Source organism: Leucoraja erinacea, chromosome 4, assembly GCF_028641065.1.
Source record: "Leucoraja erinacea ecotype New England chromosome 4, Leri_hhj_1, whole genome shotgun sequence".
Lineage (NCBI taxonomy): Eukaryota > Metazoa > Chordata > Chondrichthyes > Rajiformes > Rajidae > Leucoraja > Leucoraja erinaceus.
Window position 1 is genome coordinate 67,921,251 of NC_073380.1, and position 26,438 is coordinate 67,947,688.

Below are 26,438 nucleotides of genomic sequence, written 5' to 3' on the forward strand. Positions count from 1 at the left end.
CTAGCACTGTGACTCTAATCCCTGACAGTCAAAGAATCTATTTAGCTGAGCCTTTTCTTTAACTGGCTCACACCTGCAGGCTTACTGGCACTTCCTCCACACCAAAGAAGGCCTTTTTGTGTTTCGCGGAAGATCTGATAATAGAAGCCTTGCAGTTGCTTTTGTTTCTGTTCATTGTTTATTAGCCTGAGTAGCAGAGGCACACTTGATATGCTTGGGCTGCTTGAGGGTATATATAGCTCTACTGTGAGTATTTGAGATGGTACAACGTCAGCCCAGTAGGTTTGACAAACCATCTTCAATGCAAAAGAAAAGTTGTTCAAATTAGGCCACTCAACAGATTGGGGCACTCGCAATATGAGAGGCATGCTGTTTTTCAACAGTTTCCTTATGAAGGATCATTTGCAAAGGTTGGCTGTGATGATGGCAGACACCAATATTGTCAGTGTTCTTTTTTTAACTGCTTCCCACATGCCTCGTTTTTGAAATTAACCAGCTCAAGAAGTCCTGGTCGGTACAAGCATGAAATGCTTAAAAAGGGCAGTCCTGTTTGTGTCGCATGCGAGTACAGTGATTCTTAACAACTGACCCATTTGTTATCAAACAGTTAAAAAAGAAGCGCTTGAAATAACATTGGTTGCATACTAAATGAAGAAAATTGTTACAACCTTTGCATGAGAAAAAACGGAGTTTAATTTCATCTCCCCTGCAGAAAGAGCTTTTGTGTATTGTGGACTAAATCCTTCAGTTCCTTCTGTCCCCAGACAGAAGGAAAGATGTGGTGTGCAGGGTGGCAGTGTTAAATCCAGGCTTCTCCATTCATTCCAGGGTGTTAATCAGGATGATGTTATGTCCTGTTGAAGAGGTTATTTCAGAATATGCTTGTTACGGAGCACGATGCTTGTAAGTATATCTCGTAAACGCGGGGGTATATGATGCTGGTCCTTGTGTGCAGCTGATGCTATTATGTATTGTGAAGATTAACAATGAAAGACTTTCACTTGCAGGTGCACTCCCAACACTTGCAGGACCTCTCCTGTTGTAGTTTGAACTGAACATTGTAACTGTGACTCAGCTCTTAGTGTGGGCACTGAGTTAAAGACACAGTATTGCGAATGTATCCATTAAATTTAAGTACAGTGACATGCACCTTAATTTAAAGCACTCCCTTTCACGTGGTGCAGTTAAAAATAGTTCTTCACCTACCATTAGTATTTACTTTTGCGGTATGGAATGAGCACTCGTGCTACATTAAGAAAACTAGGGCGTGTATGTATCTTGCAAAGCCAGTAGTATGATTCAAAAATAAAAGTAGCTTTTTCATTAAAACAAAAACAAGAAATCCAGAAATATGTCACTTTTAGTTCTGCCTTGCTACATTTCTAGTTGGAAATTAAGAGAACGTCCCTTTTACAGATGGCACGTGATTGGAAAAGATTTGATTTTGATTGCTGTAAAGGGGCCTCAGTGCTGATAGGGGCACCACGCCTCTTCAGAGCTGAAAGCCTCAGATATGCGTGGGCTGTCTTGTAAATATGCTCTCCGTCTTGAATGAAGAGGGAGCATTGGAACAAATGATAAGTTTAAGAAATTAAAGTAACCCTATTTAGCCTCTGACGTATACTGCTGCAACTAGATCTGCTTCAAACTGGAGCCTTACGTGCTGGGGGGGGAATCAACATCTCCAGTGTATCTGATTGCAACTTAAAGCAAGGGCTGATGATTCTGAGGCTTATAGTATCCTTCATTTCTACAAATAAAGACTCGTACATGAAGGCAGTTGGGATATGGCAGTAAATAAACTGGTTTTGAATGGCAGAGCAAGTTAACTTATAAAAATAATCAAATCAATAGTTCTATAGAAACTAGTTAAGAATTGTACTTTGTGGATTTTTTAATGACTATCAATGCATAAACCACAGGTATGCATGCCTGTGTAGGAAGGAATTGCAAATGCTGGTTTACATCGAAGATAGACACAAAATGCTGGATTAGCTCAGTGGGACAGGCAGCATCTCTGGATGGAAGGTGACGTTTCGGGTCGAGACCCTTCTTCGAGCGAAATATGAGCGCCTGGACCTCCTCCATTGTCAGATTGAGGCCCAGCAAAAATTGGAGGATCAGCACCTCATATTTTGCTTGGGCAGCTTACACCCCAGCGGTATGAACATTGATTTCTCTAACTTCAAGTAACCCTTGCTTTCCCTCTCTCTCCATCCCCCCCCCCCTTCCTAGTTCTCCTGATTAAATGTTATCTTTGTATGATTCGTTGTCACCTTCTCCTAGCTAACAATTATTTTTTTCTACATTTTCTTTGAACCTCATCCCCTTTGATGTCTCATTTCACACCTCACCCTTCCTTATCTCTGTGTCTCCTCCTCCCCTGACTCTCAGTCTGAAGAAGAGTCTCAACCCGAAACCTCACCCATTCCTTCTATCCAGAGATGCTGCACTTATGCATGTATTATGTGTGCCCAGTAAGTATTTATTTTGCATGTGTCAGATATATACGTGTATGTGTACACTTATTGTGTAACAGTGTGTGTGGGAAGGAACTCCAGATGCTGGTTTATACTGAAGATAGACAAAAAATGCTGGAGTAATTCAGCAGGTCAGCTGACCCGCTGAGTTACTCCAGCATTTTGTTTATATCTTATTGTGTAACATTGTAGTGTGTGAAATCACTATGCCATGTGAATTGGCATCTTTATTAGATTGTCATACCTGAGATATTTGAAAGTAAAAATATTTCCTATCACAAATCATTTACAGAATTCAACATTATCTTATTACAGCTAGGTAGTTATGGAAAATGAATCATGCCAGACACTAGATGAGATTTAAAGAATCCTCTTGGATTTTCAGCAGGAGGAACTTTTAAGATATTTTGAGATTTGCTCAGTCACTGCTGTTTTTGATTAAATCTGATGTTGATCTTAATGAAAGGTCACAGTTTGACATTTGGTTATCTTGTGTATGTTTTTTTCCTCAAGGTTGTTCTTTTTAGCCTTTAATTATTGCTGGTTGCTTCGTCAGCTTGCTACGTTTGGTCTTTAGTAACACTAAGCAGGCCACTACTCTGATCGAAACAGTGGATTAAAGGCTGCAGTTAATCTCTCTTTATGGGTATTATCTGTTCTAAAAAATTGTGAAGAAACAGGTTTCCCCACTGTTTGGAAGAATGCATTCTAAAAGTAAAATGTTTACCAGCAGAAGAAAACCAGGCTGTTCCCTTTCCTCTCAATGCCCTCTTTTTGTTTTGTTTTCTCAGCACTTACAGAAGCACGAGAGTACGTCGAACCCCAAGTCTTGCTGTTACAACTGTGGCCTTTGCAACTACACTACCAAGGCCAAGCTGAACCTGGTTCAGCACGCGAGGTCTCTGAAACACCAGCAGACAGAGAGCCTGCACAGGCTACACTTACACCAGCAGGGGCTGGCACCAGAGGAGGACAATCTCAATGAAATCTTTTTCGTTAAAGACTGCCCACCAAGTGAGCCTGGTGAGTAACCACAGGTGGCTATCCTATGACCAGCCATCTCTTGCAGTACCCCAGTACTTGTTCTGCAATGTAAAGCACGTTGGGTTCTATTCTTGCAGACGTGAACATGTTGTTCCCATTAGGCCTTCTTTTTCTATCAGTAACATACGCAGTCCTGCATGCAGTGACATCTTTAGCAAGCATGCAGGAGGTTATGAAACTCTACCTTGGGAGGATCTCGCAGTGAAATTTTTCCCCCCAGAGTGAGCTTTAATTTCCTTTCTCATGACTAAAGCAATTTGGCTTTCATTTAAATGTTCTTCGCTGCCAGCACTTAATAAGTGTAGCAGGACTGTAAAACTTTCAGAGACAAAAAAAAAGATTAATAGTTTTACTTGCGAGAGACCTGTAATTTAAAACATAAGACTAGTCAGAGTCCATTATTCAATAATACTAATATTTAACGATACCTTCCAAACCGAGTGGCTAACTTGTTTTTGCTTTGGTTGACCTGGAGGAGGGAAACTGCTAACACGTTTTGAATGGCATTCCAAAGCTGAATTAATCTCTGTTCCCTAAAGTGTCCTGTTTATATATGAAATCCAGAAACAGATGGTCATGAGCTGAAAACCACATGCGAAACTTTTTGCATTAAAACTGCCCACATTGGAATTAAATGAGACGTCTGTACTTTTGGCTTTAATTATAACTGGATCAAAGGTGATGCAAGGATTGGGTGCTCAAGAAAGGCTTATTTAGATAGTGGCTGTTATGCACTTTAAAATCTTTGATTCAACCTTTATTGCAATAAGACTATTGCACTCAAGTAGCTCAGATTTTGGTAGTCAAAGGGACTTTTATTTATTGATTAGCTTGAGCTGTTGGGGCTGAAGTTAAATGTTCTACAAAACCTGCTCAAAGTACAACGTTTTAAATATTCTCAGTGAAACAAGTCCAATGTAGATTATCGAAAAAAGTGTAGTCATGGGATCAGCATATTGATCCTAGAGTCAAGCTTGATTAATTTAACCGGTTGTTATCTCAGAGCAGAATACTGTTAAAAATATACATGTGGTTGTGTTAAGACCGGATATAAATAAAATAAATCTCAAACATCTGTGAATCCTTTTAAAAAAAAAAAAAAAAATTGTTACCTTGTCGGGATTTTTGTTGGAAAATAATGAACATTAACATAACATGAAAAAAAAATGAATGTTACAAAATAGTTTGCATTGTTGTAAAAAAAAATACTGGGCTTATCCTTTAGTAATTTTTCTCTGCAGATGGCACCCAGTATGTAAAGGTACAAATGAATATGTATATCTACTGTAAGTTTCCATTGTGTAACAATTTCAAACTTTGCAATTACCACTGATTTTTGTTGATGGGCCGCTATATTTGAGAATCTTTTGACACATCAGCGTTGAATACGATGACGTATTTCTGTTGGGCACAGCGAAGAAAGTGGTTCATGTTTTGCTACCTGCCTAAACTTAATCCATCTTCAATGTAAACCAGTAACTGCCGTTTCTTTTACAATTTCTACACTCTCTTTCTGATCATCATGTTGGGGTGTGGACTTGCCAATGCACCATCAAGTTTGTGTTTTAAGAGTAGTGTCTCAGGCTTGTACAATTTACCTCATCTTTAAATTGTACCTTCTTGCACTCTACAATTGGCAGAACTGAGGTTTGTATCAACTAAGTTACTCAACCAGATGCAACTAAATTTAGCTCTTTTTTTTCCCCCCCAAGAACCCTTTCTGGCTTAAGTCCTCCCTCCACCACCTCCAGTTTAAATTCCATTTGGAATATTTTGGAGGACCAGGAAACCAAGAGCCAAGCAAGGTCATCATTTTAGCTAGTTTGTATCTAGGCATTTAAACTGCATTTCCTTTCCATGTATCCTTGCTGCATTTCATGGAATCAAGCTCTTGTTACTGCATTGTCCTTGGCAAATGCATTTTTAAAAGATTGAGGATTATAAGGCTCTGGAACCAAGGTAGAGTTGGGGCTTGGGTAGATCTGCCATGATCATATTCAATGGTGGGTCAGTCTGGAAGGACCTGGTTGCTAACTCCTGCTACCCTGGTGTTGCGTGTATTCATTTCACGAACTTCCTCAGTACGGAAATTAAAATTAAGACGATCAAGAGTGCAGATTAGAGATGTCCAGAGAGCATAGAGTATGATTAGGTAGGCTGGAGATCACGGATACAAGAGGGGCAAGACCCTGTATGAATTTGAAAACCAGGATGCAAAATTTGAAATCAAAGCTTTGCTCAGCCAAGAACTAATATAGGACAGCATGTACAGAGATTATCATTGAAGAGGAATTACTGACAGTAAGGGGAATGCGCTAAAGATATGCTTGGATGTACAATTCATTCTTATCGCATCGTGACCTTGGCTAACTCAAAGCCATCTTGAGCACAAGGATTTATAGCCTTTTCCTTATTAGACCTGAGCCAACCCAACCATTGCCATGAACATGTGAACCGCAAACTACCATTCTATGTTGAGCATGAAACACCAAATGTTCATCAAGAACCAAGAACACACGCAGTGATACAAAGCCAATCAACCTGATTTGGACCAGCATAGCTCAGCATTTCTGGCATTGGATACAGTTTTGGAATGAAGACACGATCCAAGGCTCACCACACAGACAGACTGGTTACCTGTCCTGAGTGTGATGGGCACAGTGGTCAAGGTCTGACATGTATCTCAAATCATGAACAGTGTGAGACAGTTGGCGCAATGAACAATGGAGGTGGTGACCATACGCAAAAGTTTCAATCTTCTTATGTTCAGTCAGAGAAACTTGCTACTATTCTTCAATCAGTATGTAATCAACATTTTACTTGGATTTCATATTGTACACTTTCAGAACTATGAGCAAAACCTGGAGAATATAACGTCATTGTCAGAAGAAGGTTTCAATGAGCGAACAGCAGTCAAAAGTTGCAGTTTTCAAGCGTGCAGGCAGTGAAAAATGCAATCATTGAGGTGTCAGTGAACGAGACACCCAGTGTAGCTGTTGGAACATTTTTCTGAAGAAGAATGTTAGACTTTTATGGAGTCGCCGATGCTTATTGCGAAACAACTTATTTCTGAACAATCTGGGCATTGTTCTTGTTTGGGGAGCAGAAATGGTGCCTGGGAGAGGAAACTTAAAAAAAAATCAATCCAAGTTTAGATTGTCAACCATTTAAGTGGTCATTTATTTCACACCTGCTTTGGGTTTCATAAAAATGCACTTCCTCCAAGGTGAATGAAAGCAAGAGGAGTTTGAATGGATTCCTAAGTTCATGAAAATGGCAATCCGTTTCCCTACTCTCTTTTATTCTCATTATGCTGCCTTTTTGCAGACTATCCAGATTTAAATGTTTTTGATTGTGCAGCAAGATGGGAAACTGCAGAAAAATTACGACAAAGATTTATTGTGAGTTAAAAATTCTTGGAAAAAAAATCTGCTGCCTTATCCTGTTCAAGAAATGATGAACCATACATAGATAGTGATTCTGGTTTTAAAATGTCGGAAACTTTTCAATGAACATCAATGGTGACAGATGCTGGAATCTTGAGAAAAGCACAAACTCAGCAGGTCGGGTAGCATCTGTGAATAGGCAAAGTCTTTGGTCGGGACTTTGGTTGGAGAGAGGAGGAGAACTTCTTCAATGTACACATGTTTCAAAGGTTTCATATTGGAGCATTAAAATCTAGTCACGAAGAACTGTAGATTGTAGAAACGAGCAAAAATATGAACTGGAGGAACTCAGCAGATCAGGCAGCATCTGTGTAGGGAATGGATAGGTGATGTTTCGGGTTGATGCCCATCTTCAGTCATGAGAGAAAGATGCCAGGTTAATGATTCAAGTCACTGACCTTTCAGAGAGCATAGCCAGAGATTGAACTCTCCTTAATGTTAAGTGCGTTCGCTATTATCACACCTCATTTTAGTCAGGTTTTTCCATTCATATTGCCCAATAGAAACCTTTAACTATTAATTCAAAACTTCCCGCAAGTTTTGGCTGCTCATCAAATAATTATGAATACTCAAAAGACAAAGTTACATTTGAAAACAAATCCAGTGAAAAAAGCATCTGTGGGAAAAGAAAGGCAAAGTGCTTCATTGTTCTTGTCATTATTTGTTACAATATGACTAGTCATTAAAGCAAGACTGATGATGGTGGACAGTTCTGAAAGGTTCACTTGTACTGAGCATTTTGCCCTTTGCCTTTCATCTCAAGGGTCATCCAAAACTTCAAGCATCCTCACAGGCAACACAGGGAGAGGGAGGGTATGTCGACATCTAATTTGAATTTGCAATCTTTCCCCCTTGCCAGTAGTCCAGTATAATAATTAAATAACAATTTTAGTACCTGATAGTTCTGCAAAAAGTACATTAGTGCAGCGTGCAGCTGAATTTGTGCATTGTTCTTGCCTGTGAAGCAGTGTGATGGCAGAAATTGGAGCTGATTGAGGTGTGTTACCGAGGAGATCTATTAAAGAGATTATGGGTTGAAAGAAGCAGAAAAATTCACAGATAACTATCGGAGAAGATTAGTAAAGTCAGATATCAGGAACAGAGATATTCAGTGTGTGAAATGACTAAGCAATGACAGAATTGTACACGAGCAGAAAGAGGATTAAATGGAGGGAGAAAGAGCAAGACAAATAAAGCATTTAATGGCAAAGAATTATGCAAATAATGTTTTTTAATATAAAGTGGTAATATAAAGACCAGTAGATTCCTAATGGTGCAGTGTTAGCTGATCTCTGCATTGAGATATTTTGCTTATCGTCAATATTCCAAGACACAAGTTTTGATGCTCATTTTTGTGCTTTTTCAGTAAGAATGGCTGTGAAGCCTTGCCTCATCTCCCAGCAGCACACATGGTCACATATGACAAACAGTCAAGAGGTGAAGGGAGAGTCTGTAGAAACCAATCTGAAACATTGCCTTGAGCAGAAGAATAATAAAGCAGAAAGGAATTCAGAGTTGCTTTGGGGAAGAAGTGTAGCCTTCTCATTATTACTGACGTGGTTTGCATGTTGAATAATGTGGGATTGTTCAGATGTTTCTGCCTCCCATTCAGATGATCTATTCTGAACAATAACTAAATGATTGAAATATCAAAAAACAAATCATGATCAATTTTCTTCTGAAGGCAGAGGATGTCAGTTTTTCGACTGAATTGTGGCACCTGCAACAATGGCACTTCAAAAATCAAATCAATCTTAAATCAGTCACAGCACGAAGCTGTGCCCATGATCATGTGCAGCCTGCATTGATTACATTAATCCATGCACCAGGTAACTGCAGACGTTTGTGTGAGGATGGAATTGTGGTCCACGGACAGGAGAATGGATCTTCATAGCAAGGACAACTTGCATTTATGTAATTTGAGGGGATGGTCAAGAGGTTGTGGTGTCATTTGGAGCTTAGTCCACCACATTCTGCAGACCAGAAGACCATACCTGGAAGTACTGTGGAGAGCCAGGGTCACCACTGAGTTAATTACCTTACATTGGTTCTGCAGTAATGTCTTCGAGCCTTCAGCATGACAAGGAGAATAGAAGGGTGTCAAAAGGTGACTGCAAGAGGAGAAGAACTAAAAGCAAGGATGGGTCACATGAGCCATCAGAAAGCTTCAGTGGGAACTGGATCACAGAGACACAGTGGCATCAAAAGGAACTTGGCTTGAATTGGTCTGAATTTTCAGTGCAGCGCTGCGGCATCAGGTGGCGTTTGCGAATGTTGGCTGTGACGCTGCAGCATGATTGGGTCCAATGGCGTTGACGGAGTTGACCTCCACTTCCACGCTGGAGTGGATGGACCCCAAGGATTTCACACAGACTTTTACAAAGATGGCGTTGGACTCCCTCCTTACTTCAACATGTGTCTCATAGGCTTTTGTGGAAGCGAGGCAATAGCACGAGTGAATTATGCTCAGCCTTCATTCATGGACATTTTTATCTGAGATTTCTTCTACCCAGCCTCGGGTTCTCATACACATACTATTTCCCTATGACCTGGCTACAGTACATTGGCACTTGATCACGTGTGCAGACGTTACCTCTTAACTACTGCGTGTGAAATGCCAGGATTGGATTGGTGCAACAAGACGTATTCCTCCTTTGATTCTTCAGGCTCCTTTGTATGATCCTGATCAAATGCTATTTCTAGTGTAATTGATAAAGGTTCAAGTGGGTGGTCATGGAAAGGGAAGGGGCAGGTAAGTGTGGCATGGTTGAATCACCAATCTTGAATGATACAAAGCAAAAGAGAATATTGGTTGAAGGTGAAAATGAGAGGTGAGAATGGAAATTGGAAATTACCATGCCATCACCACTAAGGATCAATGTTGGCCTCTGCCTCTGTGGCACCACAGCCAGTATTCCCTCCTCCAGGCAACTGAGCCTCTGGTCTCCTTCCAATCAGAAACTGCATTAGCAAGCTACTTGGTCAGTGAAAGATAGAACACTATATTGTGGCTGTGCTGCAATAAGTGGGCGTGACCACCAAATGAATGGGTTTGTGTGTGTGAATAAATGCTGAATATGGTAGGTATTTAGTTGGGTGGCTCTTGAATTAGATCTGTAGCTCTTCTTCTTGACCGTGACCAGATAAATTCATAGTGCACTGGGACTGCATCCTCAGGTCATCAGTCTAGGTATCCAACTCCCAGGACATCCCCTTTATCTCCTCCTTCATTTTTGCCCCTCCGTGGAGCCCGAGCCTCCGTGGTGCCGAGCCTCCGTGGTGCCGAACCTCCATTGTGCGTCCATATTTTCCACCAGGATCTCGAGGTCTGCGTTGTTGCGTTTGGATGCCTGTTACCATGATTACTGCTATTGCAGGTGCTGCCATGCTACACAGTAGCTTCTGTGCCATAACCATTTAACATTTTGTGAACGTGCATTTCTAGCCTCCAGTCTGAATTACTTATGGAATAGGATATAGTTTGTGGTACTTTTACAGTTAAATGACAGCAACCATAGTGGTAGTGGAATGAAGGTGATAAATGGTATTCTGCCATTTTTGTCCTTTGCTGCTTATGTGGTAAAATATTGCTGCAGTAATGACTTCAACTCCATTATGGTATGTTGCAAACCCATGATCACTCTTCACTGAAATGATTGCATCTCCAATGCTGAATAGCAACTATGCATTTTTTACAGCTGTTCACCTGAATGAGCTGTTTCACTTGGGCAGCTTACAACCAGCAGTATGAACATTGATTTTTCTAATTTAAAGTAACCCCTGCATTCCCTTACTCTCCCCTTTCCACCATGGTCTTCCTACTAGTTCCACTGTTTGCATCCTTGTATCCCTTCATTTCTCTTTCCCAGCCAACACTGGGCCATTATGGGTTCCACCCTTCCTTGGTCATCTGTTGCCAGCCCTGATTTGCTCTGGCTTTTTCCTAACTCCAGTTCCCTCCCCTTCACTTTCAATCACGAGAAGGATTCCGACCCAAAATGTCGCCCATCCTTTTTCTCCAGAGATGCTGCCTGACCTGCTGAGTCACTCCAGCACTTTGTGTCTATCTTTGGTATAAACCAACATTCGCAGTTCCTTTCGACACATGAATGAGCTATTTATTTGGCCATTGTCCATTGAATTTGGCTTAAAGCCCGCCTCGGGCTGTGTTGCTAAATTGATGTGCTGTTATACACAGCATACGCTTTGTAGGTAGCGAAGAGTTTTCTCAGCTGAAAGACACCTTAAGAAGTCCTGACCTAAAACTTTGCCTATCCATTCCCTTCACAGATGCTGCATAACCCGCTAAGTTACTCCAGCATTTTGTGTCTTGCCTTAATAGATCTGCTTGAGGCCACCATCTTAGACAATAGCTGGTGTTAATGCTAGCTGGCATAAGAGTACTTCTCTTGCTGTTAAGTTAAACTGAGGTGTCGGGCACACGCCCCCAAAGAATTCCTACCCTTGGCTGACATTAAACTGGCCTGTTTTATTTCTGCTTTGATCAGTCATTTAACTCTGGAGCTCCTGCTGGCCCCCACTGTGGCATTGGGTTGGCAGGCAGGTTTGAGTTCCTCCTGCCTCTAACCCCTTCGGACATAAACTGCAGCCTGTGCTCCCGAATCACCCCCAGTTTTGGCTACGATCCAGTTTCTCAACTCAAAATGTTAGTGATTAAGTCAGCTTTGGACAAAAATATTTACCATGACGATCAGATAAGATTGCTCAATATTCATAGTATTTTGTTATAGCCTCTGCCAGAGGAAAGACAGACGTTTTGGTAACTATTTGAAGTCATTAGATATTAATAACATTTATAGCATAAATGCTGTTCATGGTATAGATCTACATTCTATCTTCCGTCAACAGATCTAAATAAAGTTTTCCTGAGATGTATACATGCAAGTGGTTCTTTAGGGACAAGTTATATTTTGAACTATGCGGATAAGTGATGTTCAGCTGCACACAACCAGGGAGATTGTTTATTGTTTCTTCAGCTGGACATCTGCTGAAGTTATGAGGACCACCGCATCTTTCCTTTAATTCCTAACTACTTTCCAAGTCACTAGTATCATGTGATGCAATTTTGCAAACTTGCAGGCTTTGAACCAACTGGATTTATTTAAGCAAAGGATGTTAGCTTCTATTTGTTTCTCTATGAGTTCTTTTAGCCAAGTGCTCATCTAATTTCCTGTTCTGAGACAGGCATTGGCAGACTCATCATCAGTGAGAGTAAACATAAAAGATGTGAAAAATGTTGCGAGATTGATGGGGCTTTGATTTATGAAATATACACAGAGTGTCTGCTAGAAATAGTAAGTGGGCACCAGCGATGGAAAGAATTTAAATGTTTGAGGCATCATTTGCTATTCTGTTGAATAAACTGCACAGTTCTCTGTGCTTTGAGTTTGGGACTCTCTGAAACAAAGACTAATTCAGTAGCTAAACTGAGGAGCTCTGTGCAAACTATCATTTTAAACCGAAACTCACTTCGAAAGATGTCTGCCTTATATGGTACACAAACCAAGGAACTGAGCCCATTTGAATGAAATAACACTCCGATAAAGTTAATTGATGATAGTAAAAAGTTCAGCAGTTAATTAATTTAACAAACAAATGTTGAAGCCACAAGGCGACAATAAATGCATTGAGTGCAGCTGGAAAGAAAATTTGAATGTCTTCTTCATTCTCTTTTTAATATTTCAACCTCCCTCCTCTCATTGCAACAGTGATGTCGTGTTTTCCTTTCACTGACTCTGGGGCAAAAGCGTCCAGGTTTTGATTCTGTTGAATTTTGGGGAACAAACTATTGCTGTATTTCTGCACCCAAAATAAAAATCATTTTACCCTTAGACGAAGGTAGACAAAAACGCTGAAGAAACTCAGAGGGTGAGGCAGCATCTATGGAGCAAAGGAATAGGCGAAGTTTCGGGTCGAGACCCCACTTCAGACACTAGTCTTAGACGAAGTGCATTTTGGATATTCCCAATATATTTCATCACCAATATATCGCCAGGAAGAATGGAAAGTTGAAATGGAAAGAATAAATAAACAGAAGTATAATTAAAATCAGATTTTATAAAGCAGCAACCAAAAGAAAGGCGAGCGTCTGGCACATATCAGGAATTTATTTTTAAAACCACTTAAGTGATTAGCAATTTAAGTTTAATATTACAATATTAAAATTATTTCCACAGTGTGAATAATGCCAGCATCTTTATTTTGTTTATATTCAAGAACTCTGCATACATATTGAAGTAACCTCAATAAACAAAGGAGATAAAAACAACTTTAAACATAAGTTTACTTGATTGCAACATTAAGTGGTTCTCCTTGTGCTAATAGAAATGTACAAAAAACATCAGAGTAGTAAGAGCTTCAAGGAGGCAAATTGAGAAAAAATATACAAGGAATATTGGATCACATAAACAATGTTACAAATACATTAAGTGATTAAAAGTAATTTTTTAAAAAGGAAATAAGAGGCTAAGCCTTGCCCAAGCAGCTGCAGATCCCTGCCTGTGTACGACAGACATTGGCTGGGTTGGGTAAGTGACTCAGATTCACTGTGGGATGTGAATTCAGTCTAATAGTTGTACGTTTTGTTTCTCATGAGGCAATGGACTACTGGTGTGTTTGCTGTGACAAGGACACATATCCTGACTCCTCACTTAATGGAAATGACAGCCATTTAAAGAGGCACATGATATTGTTATTGTAAAGGAAATGTTAGACTTGGTAAATAATATGTTTTTGGGTTAGAGTTGAGGTGGGGGGTAAATTTCCTGAGGTATGGCTACCTATATAACTATATAGTTTCCATGGGTCCTTGAACAAGAATCTACTGGCCACTCTCAGGATTACACCGCTGTTTTTGCCTATATTTGAAGAAAATAACGGCAGATAATTGCCAACTGCTCAGAAGGTGATGGGCTCCAACCTGGGGCAGTTTGCATTGACGTGCTGCCTTCCTATAATATAGTAAAAGACCCAAGGTGTTTTCTGGGGGTGATTATTAAACAAAAAGTTTGACACCAAGTCATTGTGGAGATCTGGGTTTCTCAAAGGAGGAAGGAAAATGAGACAGACGTTATTGGAGATCATGTCAGAATATAGAGAGAGAAGGTAACTAAAGGCAAGGCGATCAATGGGACAGTGATAATAGTGGATCACGGAGACACAGTGGATCACGGAGACAGTGGATCGGGGAGACACAGTGGATCGGGGAGACACAGTGGATCACGGAGACACAGTGGATCGGGGAGACACAGTGGATCAGAGACACAGTGGATCACGGAGACACAGTGGATCACGGAGACACAGTGGATCACGGAGACACAGTGGATCACGGAGACACAGTGGATCACGGAGACACAGTGGATCACGGAGACACAGTGGATCGGGGAGACACAGTGGATCGGGGAGACACAGTGGATCACGGAGACACAGTGGATCACGGAGACACAGTGGATCACGGAGACACAGTGGATCACGGATCGGGGAGACACAGTGGATCGGGGAGACACAGTGGATCGGGGAGACACAGTGGATCGGGGAGACACAGTGGATCGGGGAGACACAGTGGATCACGGAGACACAGTGGATCACGGAGACAGAGTGGATCACGGAGACACAGTGGATCACGGAGACAGTGGATCGGGGAGACACAGTGGATCACGGAGACACAGTGGATCACGGAGACACAGTGGATCACGGAGACACAGTGGATCACGGAGACACAGTGGATCGGGGAGACACAGTGGATCGGGGAGACACAGTGGATCAGAGACACAGTGGATCACGGAGACACAGTGGATCGGGGGACACAGTGGATCACGGAGGCACAGTGGATCACGGAGACACAGTGGATCGGGGGACACAGTGGATCGGGGGACACAGTGGATCACGGAGACACAGTGGATCGGGGGACACAGTGGATCGGGGAGACACAGTGGATCACGGAGACACAGTGGATCGGGGGACACAGTGGATCACGGAGGCACAGTGGATCGGGGAGACACAGTGGATCACGGAGGCACAGTGGATCGGGGAGACACAGTGGATCACGGAGACACAGTGGATCACGGAGACACAGTGGATCGGGGGACACAGTGGATCACGGAGGCACAGTGGATCGGGGAGACACAGTGGATCACGGAGACACAGTGGATCACGGAGACACAGTGGATCACGGAGGCACAGTGGATCGGGGAGACACAGTGGATCACGGAGACACAGTGGATCACGGAGACACAGTGGATCACGGAGACACAGTGGATCGGGGAGACACAGTGGATCACGGAGGCACAGTGGATCACGGAGACAGTGGATCGGGGAGACACAGTGGATCACGGAGGCACAGTGGATCACGGAGACAGTGGATCGGGGAGACAGAGTGGATCACGGAGACAGAGTGGATCACGAAGACACAGTGGATCACGGAGGGACAGTGGATCAGGGACACAGTGGATCACGGAGGGACAGTGGATCAGAGACAGTGGATCACAGAGACACAGTGGGAACAGGATCACAGAGCAACAGGTGGTGCATATAAAATCAAAAATGCTTGCAGACCCAAATTGGATACCTCATCTTTGTGCATCTTTTCATTTCAGTTCCTTGCAGAAACCTCAATGAGCACTTCACAGGTGTGACACGTCATTTTGTTTTTCTTCTCTCTCTATCAAGCAGACAAATTCATAAACAACGCATTATCATGGCATCCAAAATATCCCAAACCGATCTGGATACATTACCCTGTCAGACATTTTCTCTTTGTCCCAGCATTCCTCTCTCGACATCAGCAACCTAAAACTTGTATGCTTTATCACTTAGGTAGACAAAAATACTGGAGAAACTCAGCGAGTGAGCCAGCATCTATGGAGCTAAGGAAATAGGCAACGTTTTGGGTTGAAACCCTTCTTCATTGCAACATTTCGGGTCGCTCCTTCTCTCCATAGATTATTTCCTTCGCTCCATAGATACTGCCTCACCCGCTGAGTTTCTCCAGCATTTTTGTCTACCTTCGATTTTCTAGCATCTGCTGTTCCTTCTTAAACATGTTTTCTCACTTTTCCAGTTGTGATCAAATGTCATTGTCTTGAAATGCCCGACTTATTGTTGCCAGAACCACTTATTTACATTTCAGATTTGCATCCTCTTTAGATCTTCAATTTCCACTCCTCAACATTGTCTTACCTGAAATAAATGTAGTGAAGATTTAGTTTTAGTGAAGACCTACTGGACTGGTTTAAGGGACAGTTGATTTGCATACTAGGAAAGGTTATGTAGATTAGGCCTATATATTCCTTGGAATTTAGAATAATGAATGACGGCTTCCTTGAAATTTACAAAATGTTAACAGGCCTTGACAAGCTGGAAGCTGGGAGAATGTTTCTTCTAAAGGGCCTGTCCCACTGTACGAGGTAATTCAAGAGTTCTCCCGAGTTTTCTCCTGATTCGAACTCGGAGAATGTCCGTCGCGGGTCCGTAGGAGTTCGTGGATGTCTCGTGGCGGCTCGAACGAGTAAAAGTTTAAAAAAATTTCATCACGAGTATTTTTTTACTCGTGGACATTTTTCACAGTGTTGAAAAAACGTCACGAGTTTACCGGATTTGCCGTGTACCTACCGTTACTCGTACGAGCCGCTACAAGACATCCACAAATTCCTATGGACCCGTTTACGGACATTCTCCGAGTTCGAATCAGGGGAAAACTCTGGAGAACTCTTGAATTATCTCGTACAGTGGGACAGGCCCTTAACTGAGTCTAGGTCCTCTGGACGGTTCAAGAGTAACAGGTAGGGCATTTGGAACAGAGAACAGAAGAAATTTAGAAACAAGGAACTGGAGATGCTGGTTTACCAAGGAAACATCATCAAGCCAGTGTGTTCACCTCTGGCCTTTGTTCAACTACCTTGCCTGCGTTCATCTCTGACCCGCCGTGCTTTGTCCTGCCTCTCCACTCTTCTAGCTGTCTTTCCTCCCACCCCTGCAATTAATCTGAACAAGGATCCTGACCCGAAACATCACCCATCCAAGTTCTCCAAGGATGCTGCCTGACCCAAAATGCTGGAGCAGCTTCCCCATTCCATTCTACATTTCCTTGATCACTGTCTGCTTTGATCTGTTGTTTTCACATCTTGTCCTTCCATATCTTTTGTCTCCCTCGCCCCTGACTCTCAGTCTGTCACAGTCCTCATCAGGAGGACATAGATTCAATGTGTAGGAAAGAACTGCAGATGCTGGTTTACATCGAAGATAGACACAAAATGCTGGAGTAACTCAACGGGACAGGCAGCATCTCTGGAAAAAAGGAATGGGTCACTCATTCTTTATTTCATCTATTCCTCCTCTCCAGAGATGCTGTCCGTCCCTCTGAGTTACTCCAGCATTTTGTGTCTATCTTGGACATAGATTCAAGTTCCACACCAGAGAATAAAAATAATGCCGATATTTTAACGCAGGACTAAAAAAAGTTCTACACAGTTGATGATTATTTTATCGGAAGATTTTAAATTTGGGATTGAATCACAATCTGGTTGGGGCCCTCTGTTCCCACCTTGATTTTACTTGGTGCTGGGGGACAGGGCCAAGATAGATTTCTTGTACACTTTTGCCCATTTACCCTTCCAATCATCATTAATATAACTAATCTGGTCACTTATATCACCGTTGCTTGTCAAACCATGTTGCATGCCAATTGGTTGCTTTGTTCCCACATAATACTTGCATGACTACACTTCAAAATTGCACCATCGCCTCCGATGTGTTTTGTGACATCTTAAGCCCAAGAAAAGAATTGCATGCATCCAACTTTTTAAAAAGTTTTTTCTTTAGTAAGTTCTATAACTGCTCTTTTTATGTGCTGTCTTTAGAGAACATTGTGTTGTATGGACACAATTCAATGCTGTTTCCACTTATTGGTCGATTAACATGTTTGAAATAAGTTGCAGTTCAAGTTAGCAACTGGCTTAAAACTTGCATCGTTGGAGGCAATGCAAATAACACTGTTGATGCTGATTTTGTGGTTCACTGCATTTCTGACATTACAAGGGTTAAGTTGAACATTGACGTGAAACAATGAAGTAGCAATGGGAGCAGCAGTGGCTGTTTTAATAGCACTGTAGCAGCAATAGTGAGTGTGGACAGTACTGAACTTTCTCAACGCCCCCCGGCAATCCAGGTTTAAAAGCAAGGATAGAAGAACATGACTGCTGATGATTTTGACAAAGTTTGAAGAAATATATCAGAAAAGTAAGGAGCCAGGATGAGAAACCGTGTTAAAGTTGCTACCTTGCAGTGCCAGAGGCTACATGTGCTGTTTGTATGGAGCTTGTACTTTGACTGCGTGGATTTTCACCGGGTGCTCTGGTATCCTCCCACATTCCAAAGACGTGCAAGTTTTGTAAGCTGATTGGCTTCTGTAAATTGCCCCTAATGTGTTGGATGAGAAACTGGGATAGTAAATAGCTAGTGTATGGATGATTGGTGATCAGTGGGCCGAAGGGCCTGTTACCACACTGTATCTCTAAACAGGGTGGCACGGTGGCACAGCGGAAGATTTGGTGCCTTACAGAACTTGCAGCACCAGAGACCCGGGTTCGGTTGTTGGTTTTCTCCGAGACACTCCAAAGACGATCAAGTTTATAGGTTAAGTGTTTAAGAAGGAACTGCAGATGCTGGAAAAGGTACACAAAAATGCTGGACTGAAGAAGGGTTTCGGCCCGAAACGTTGCCTATCTCCTTCGCTCCATAGATGCTGCTGCACCCGCTGAGTTTCTCCAGCAAGTTTGTAGGTTAATTGGCTTGGTATAAGTGTAAATTGTCCCCAGTGTAGGATAGTAATGTACGGGGATCGCTGGGGGGTGCGGACTCGGTGGGCTGAAAGGCCTGCTTCTGCGCTGTATCTGTAAACAAAACTAAATTATAAACTATACTAAACTACTAAACGTGTAAAAGGAGCTGTGTGGTGCCAACATTTTGATCCATAGAGTTTAGTGAAATGTAATTTCTGAAGCACAATACAAAATATAACCACATTCATGTTAGACTTCTCCCTTGGGTTTTCTGACTGAAAGTTTCACTGAGGATGAGACTGTTACGGGAAATTGGATCACTTTGTGATTTGAAAATCAATTTAATCCAGCATTAATGATATTGTGACCGATTTCAAGTCGAGTTCCAACAGGGCAGCACCAGAGACTCTGTTAAATCCTAATCCCTGCTGTAAGTGTGGAGTTTACAGGTTTTCCCTGGTTTCCCTCCACATCCCAAAGATATGTAGGCCTGTAAGTCAGTTAGCTTCTGTAAATTGCCTCTAGTGTGAAGGGAGTGGATGTGAAAATGGCATGTTAGAATGAGTGTGAACGGGTGATCGCAGTTGCATGGTATGAGGATGCCACTGCTCCTGGAGGAGAGAGGTGAAATTTTGCATGGCACATCGCTATCCTTGAAGGATGATGATCTGCTGACTAGCATCTCTCTGCCCATGAAGAATAGCAAACTATCTGCAGTGAGTACGTCGTGCTCAGTTGGAATTGCAATGTGCTCATGTGGCATCTGTCTGCAAACTAGTGCCTCGTGGCCTCTTACCATCCCTGATGGGCAACAACCTGCTCGCTGGGTGGCCGAGACCACCACCTCCCCAGGCAGCATGTTCCAAGTCCCCACAACTCTGTGTGGGGGGGGAAAAAACTTGCCCCACACATTTCAACTTTTCTCCTCTTCTTCTCAAAGCTATGTGAAAGGGCGGCACGGTGGCACAGCGGTAGAGTTGCTGCCTTACAACGCCAGAGACCCGGGTTCGATCCTGACTACGAGTGCGGTCTGCGCGGAGTTTGAACGTTCTCCCCGTGACCCGAGTGGGTTTTCCCCAGGAGCTGCGGCTTTCTCCCGCACTCCAAAAACGTACAGGTTTGTAGGTTAATTGCCTTGGTAAAAGTGTAAATTGTCCTACAGCGTTCATGTGCGGGGATCGCAGGTCGTTGCTGACTCGGTGGAACGAACGGCCTGCTTCCGTGTTGTATCTCTAAACTAAGCTAAACCCATTAGTCTTTGACATTTCCACCCTTGGAACTAGGTTATGACTATCTACCCTATCTATGTCTTAAAGCGGTTTGTGTGGCAAAATATATATTTTTCGTTGGTACACAAAAATGCTGGAGAAACTCAGCTGGTGCAGCAGCATCTATGGAGCGAAGGAAATAGGCAACGTTTTGGGCCGAAACCCTTCTTCAGACTGAAACACTAAGCCTCCTTCTTCAACACTATATATTTTTCCTTTCTTTCTTCCTTACTTGTGGGGTGTGTACAGAAAAAAGGGTACAAAAGAAGTTTGCCAGAATGTTGCCTAGTATAGGAAGTATTAGGTATAAGGAGAGTCATAGATCATGAAACATGCCCTGTGGCCCAACTTGCCCAGGCCAACCAACTTGACACATCTACACTAGTCCCACCTGACTGCATTTGGTCTATATCGCTCAAAACCTATCCTATCCATGTAACTTTCTACGTGTTTCTTAAACAAGCGGTTTGGACAAACTTCGATTATTTTCTATGGAACATCAGAGGATGGTGAGAGACCTGACCGAAGTATATAAAATTATGAGAGACAGGATAGATAGGGTATATAATCAGAAATGTTTCCTCTTGTGCAAATGTCAAAGGCATTAAGCTCCAAGGGGCAAAGTTTAATGGAGATGTGTCGGTCAAGTTTTACACAGAGGGTTGCGGAATGAGGGTTCCTGGAATGCGCTGCCAGAGGTCGTGGTAAGGGCAGATAAAACAATGGCAATTAAGAGACTTTTAGGTAAGCACATCAATATGCAGGGAAGAGAGGGGCATGGATCATTTGCAGGCAGATAAGATGTGTAGGAAGGAACTGCAGATGCTGGTTTACACCACATTTTGAGTATCTATAGACAGATAAGAGTTGGTCTTAGCATCATGTTTGGCACAGACATTGTGGGCCGAAGGGCCTGATCATATGCTGTACTTTTCAATTTTCTGAGAGGAGAAATGTATGTTATTTTTTTAATCTGTTTTACTTTGTACTAAATTTTAATGATCCTGCGTGAGAAAATGATCAGCAATCTTATGGTCAATGCTGGCTTTAAGCACTTTCATTAGATTATCCTCGCACATGTAAATTGGGAACACACATGAGTTTCATCCAGAGTTGCATAACAAATAACCATTGTACAACATTGCAGTGGTGCAGCGGTGTAGTTGCTGCCTTACAGCGCTTACAAGACCTGGGTTCAATCCCAACTACGGGTGCTGTCTGTACGGAGTTTGTACGTTCTCCCCGTGACCTGCGTGCGTTTTCTCCGAGATCTTAGGTTTCCTCCCACACTCCAAAGAAGTACAGGTTTGTAGGTTTATTGGCTTGGTATAACTGCATTGTCCCTGGGGTGTGTAGGGTAGTGTTAATGTGCCGGGATTGCTGGCCGGTGCAGAGTCCACGCTGTATCCCTAAACTAAACCAAAATTGAAGAAAGACACCAAAGATAGACACAAAAAGCTGGAGTAACTCAGTGGGACTGGTAACTCAGCGTGACCCTTTGGTCTCCACCCAAAACGTCACCCATTCCTTCTCTCCAGAGATGCTGCCTGTCCCGCTGAGTTACTCCAGCTTTTTGGGTCTATCTTCGGTTTAAACCAGCATCTGCAGTTCCTTCTTACATAAAACTAAAACTAAGCTAACATACTTCTCCCACCCTCCCTGATCAATCGCAGACTTGCAGTGTTCTGATGGCTTTGCATGATGGTGTAATATCTTGTTGGAATGTTTCATGACAACTAATATGTTCTGTTTTATAACTCAATTCCTGCGCTGTTGTATTGAGAGAATTGGTGACTAAATACTTTGGCTGGATATGACTCTTGATCAGCAGGGGAGCAGAGGAAAATTACCATTCCTAACATTCTCATAAAATGAACACAATCTTGCCTATTCATTGAGCTATTAGTATAAAATGCAAAACAGCCTTGTGGTTAAAATACGTTATCATGGTAAATAAAGGCTGTAATTCCCCTTTATAATTTTAATTAAAAATACATATAAATTGTATTGTTGAGTTCTCTTTACTTCAAGCAGGATTAACAGAACCTACATTTTTTTTGAGGAAAGCTAATTTGTTTTTCTTAAGGCTTTATTAACAATCATTATTAAAGCCAGTGCAATAATGATCAGCCACGCAGTCAAAAGGGACAATAAATTAGTGGCCCTGATATTCCTCGCCAATGACCCCAATATCTGATTGTTGCTTGTGTTGTCAACTCCAGCAGCGTGAAAGCAGCAGGGTGCTTTATTTGCATGAATTGGTGGGCACGTGGAATTGGGTACACTTCGAATGTCCTACAGCAAACTCATTGGGAAGGTTGGCTCCATCCTGGGGGCGGAGTTGGATTCATGGGAGGTGGTCTTGGAGGGGAGGATGCTCCTCAAACTGCACAGCATCCTGGACAATACAGCTCACCTCGTCCATGACACTCTGGTCAACCTGGGGAGCACCTTCAGCAACAGACCGGCTCCACCAAGGTGCAGGACAGAACGCCACAAGAGATCCTTCTTCCCTGTGTCTATCAAACTGTACATCCCCTCCCTCTTCTGTGGTGGGGTAGACTGAGACTGACCCCCCCCCCCCCCCCCCCCCCCCCCCCCCCCCCCCCCCCCAATCTTTGCACATCCCAAATCCTTTCCACTTGTCATTTTAATTTCATGTTACATGTATTTTGTGTTTTTATGACTGTTGGCCGATCAATTGCCCTCCTAGGATAAATAAAGTTCTATCATATCGTATCGTATCGTGCAATCTCCTATCATCTTCACTTTTCTTTAACCCCTGAAACAAGGAAGACGAAACAGCTCAATTCTAGCAAAATAAACTTCCCAACCTTGTGTGTTGCCTGGGCCTTGCAAAGTTTTCAACATACTCAGTTTTTGTCTCAATAAACTGGCCATCACACAAGCCACAGGAGCAGAACTCTAATTTAATAGTAAGATTAAACGAGTACTTACCAGTATGAAGTTTGATCTGTATTTTATGAGGAGTTACGGTGAGGTATTACGTGAAGATCCCAGCCCAGTGCGCAGGTGCGGCATACTTCGAAGCAGCGGTGTGAAATCACAGGATAGACACAATATTTGAAGTAAGATAGTAAAGATCATGAGACATCAGTTTATTAGTTTGATCTATATATTGAGGGTGGGAGCGGAGGGCACGTAATACCTTACCGTAACTCCTCATAAAATACAGATCAAACTTCATACTGGTAAGTACTCGTTTAATCTTACTATTTTACTTCGGAGTCACGTGAGTGATTCCGTGAAGACTTCAAAGGTCTGTGATTTCAAACCGTGTAACAGTTTTTATTTCACTCACTGCCGAAGTTTTTGAGGGAGGAAGTGTTATCGTAATCAACCAGTGGATCTGCTTTCACAAGAACAGAAAGGTATTTGTTAACAATAACAACATAAAGAACTCCCCTGAGCTTAAATTAATATTGCAGTTTGTAATATTCTTTCTGCAATTAAATCAGGTTTATCAACGGTTTACAATAAAAAATGTTCTGAACGTCGTTCCCTTGACCGTTCTGCCGTATTGAGAATGTGGTCAACCGGGATGTCCATTCGTTCAGCCGCTGATATCAATGCTGCCCTAGTGGAATGGGATTAAAATGTATTATTATCTATTCCGGCAGCTTTCAGTACCTGTTTGAGCCACCTTGGAGTGGTTTGGCTCGTACCCCGTCTTGGGGTTTCTGTGGTTGACCCATAGGCTTTCCTCTCCCTCTAAGATTGTGGGTTGTGTCTATATATTGTAGTAGATGGGTCACCACACTCAACCTGGACTCTGGTGGGTAGGCCCGGAATCCCACCAGTGAATTGGGCGTTACAGCACGGAAAACACAGGCCATCTCGACCCTGCTAGTCCATGCCGAACTCATAATCTCGCCTAGTCCCATATACCGGCGAGTTAGATTTTACCAGACCTAGAATATGAACGTGATGCGTCTGGGGTAATCACTATGTTATCCAGTCTAGTTTTATGGAGTGACTGGACTCTGTGAGCGTGTACGAGAGCCATAAGCATGAGCGTTTTTAACATAGATTGAGCAAGCTGAGGGATCTGGCTGGTGCCATTCTCTGAGATATGTCAATATCACACCAATATCCCATACATGGGTATACCTGGGTTTTTGGGGCTTATTATTATAGTTGCCCTTCATAAGTTTACCTTCAGTGGATGGGATCCCATGCTCTGCTGTCATGCTGTTTTAGATAAGCAGATAAGGCGCTCCATGCTGTATTTACGGCACTGTAACTCACCTTTAGTCATGGTGTAGATGTTCCAGGAACTCCAATACGTCAGTGGTTGAATAGTTTGGTATGTTGTCCCTGCGTCGTGGCAGTATTTTACCCATGTTAGCTTTTGGTGACTGTTCGCAGGGATGCCGACATGGTGGTAATGGTTCCTTTGGATAATCCCAGTCCCTGGTAAGGTCTATTCAAAACCTGCACCCAGGAGTTTGATGTTTTTCTGGCATGGGTGGCTTGTGCCTGATACTGGGTTGAGTCAGCAACCATGGTCCACTATGGAAATCCATAGGTGACTCGCCCACCGTGTCGTGATGAACTGGGAACCATGGCTATGTAGGCCGGTCGGGCACGTTCAATATCTCGGAGACAGATCCCATCTGTATTGCGAAGTGCCCGACTGATGAGGCAGAAGGGAGGAAGGCAAAGCAGAAATTCCCCCTTCCAGCGTGTAGGCATCTATCGCTGCTGCCTCTAATCTGGTTCCTAAGTCACATACATAGGTTACTGGTGATTCCGTCTTGTGCAACCAAATTGATATCTGGCTTTCAAACTGCTTAATACCTTTAGCAGATATCTTGGGTTTGACATCTATTCAATGTTATCATAAATTTCACCCCGTGACATGGTGTCTCCCACTGTGTTCTAGCTTCCTAGGACATAGGCAGCTGATAGTTAAAATGTCTTTTGACACACCATTGCCAGATTTGTTTGACCAATTTGTTGCACAATAATGATTATTATGCTCCCCATATGGTTGATATAAGCCACCACCATAGTATTATCAATCCGTAACCACATATGTACGTGCTGCATTTGAAATGCATATGCTTTTTAGCCCAATAGGCGATCACCAATCCCAAGTAGTTGATGCCTGGTGTGTGTAGTAACGATGTTTGTGAATTGGTCCATCTGTTACCTGTGCTGGATATGGAGTTTAGTTGCTCCCCAGCCTAAAGTACTGGCATCGGTTTTTAATAACCAAGTTGGGATTGGTGATGATAATTGGGCTGAAAACTATGCCAAATATATGTCTGCCCACCACCGTAATTGTGATATAGCTTCAGTGGGTACATTCATGATTTGATTATAGTGACCCAAGTACCTTGGCAAAGTAACAGTCATATGGACGGAATTGTTATTGAAGCCCAGATAATCCATGGTAGTTAACGCTTGAATTCTGGTTTATCTGGGCGTGGGATAAACCTCAGAGCTTTAGGGAGCTGTTTCGTAGCTAGAACTGCTGCCACAGCTAATTCCTTTGTTTCCCCTAATATGAGGATATCATCCAATATGCCATGATTATGCTTATTTTCTTAATATTTTCATGGCCATTTTTTAATATTTATAATAGTTTAGGGCTGAGGTTAGACCATAGGGAATGCTCTATGCTCCCATAGTTGCCCTAACCGGGATATCCATTATCCAGGTAAAATTTTTTTAAGTATCTATAATGATCCTAGTGTATGGGTATAAGATAGTTAGCATCTTCCATATCAATGCTCCCCATAGGTATCCTTTGGAGATCAGATGTCTGGCAGTGACAAAAACCCGTCTCCATCTTAAAGTGTATATACTCAACAGATTTATTTAGTGATATTAGATCAATGATGATGCTATATTCACCATCTTTTGTAGTTTTGGTGAATATATTCGATACAAATTCCAATGGTTCATGTTTACTCCCATGATCCGTTTAGTAATGAGCCTTTCTAGTTCAGCTTGACCTTCTCTTTCTTAGAGGGAGAAAATGCCCTTTGGGCGCATTGCTGAACTGGCGGTAATATGCCCAATTTGAATTCGTTTTTATCCACTAATACTGTTGAGTATATTTTAGTTATTTGTGACAGCATCCCATGCTTTATCAACAAGTGTAAATGCCCCCCCCCCCCCCCCCCCCCCCCCGCAGTTAGTAGAACACCCTTATTTAGTGTAAACTGGGAGGAACCAGACTACCTACCTCCATGTTTATTGTTTTTTCATGAAGGCCTAGTTTGCTGGTATGCTGGTGCTGTCGGTGGGGCGGCGCATTTTCCCACGGCTCCGCTCTGGGCCCCTGTCTAAAAAGAACTTTGGGGGTAATGTGAAGCGGTCGCCAGGCTTTCACCAGCCTTGTTTGATATTGCTGGTGGATGCCGAGGGGTG

The 26,438-nt window shown here is 42.5% G+C and overlaps 1 protein-coding gene across 1 annotated transcript in view; it reads left to right on the top strand.

Annotated features, from left to right (window-relative positions):
• Nucleotides 1–26,438, top strand: part of LOC129696525 (zinc finger homeobox protein 4-like) — a 331,645-nt gene that overhangs the window by 189,547 nt on the left and 115,660 nt on the right. The window contains 1 exon segment of the mRNA XM_055634516.1: nucleotides 3,272–3,503. Coding sequence (XP_055490491.1) covers nucleotides 3,272–3,503 — 232 coding nt within the window.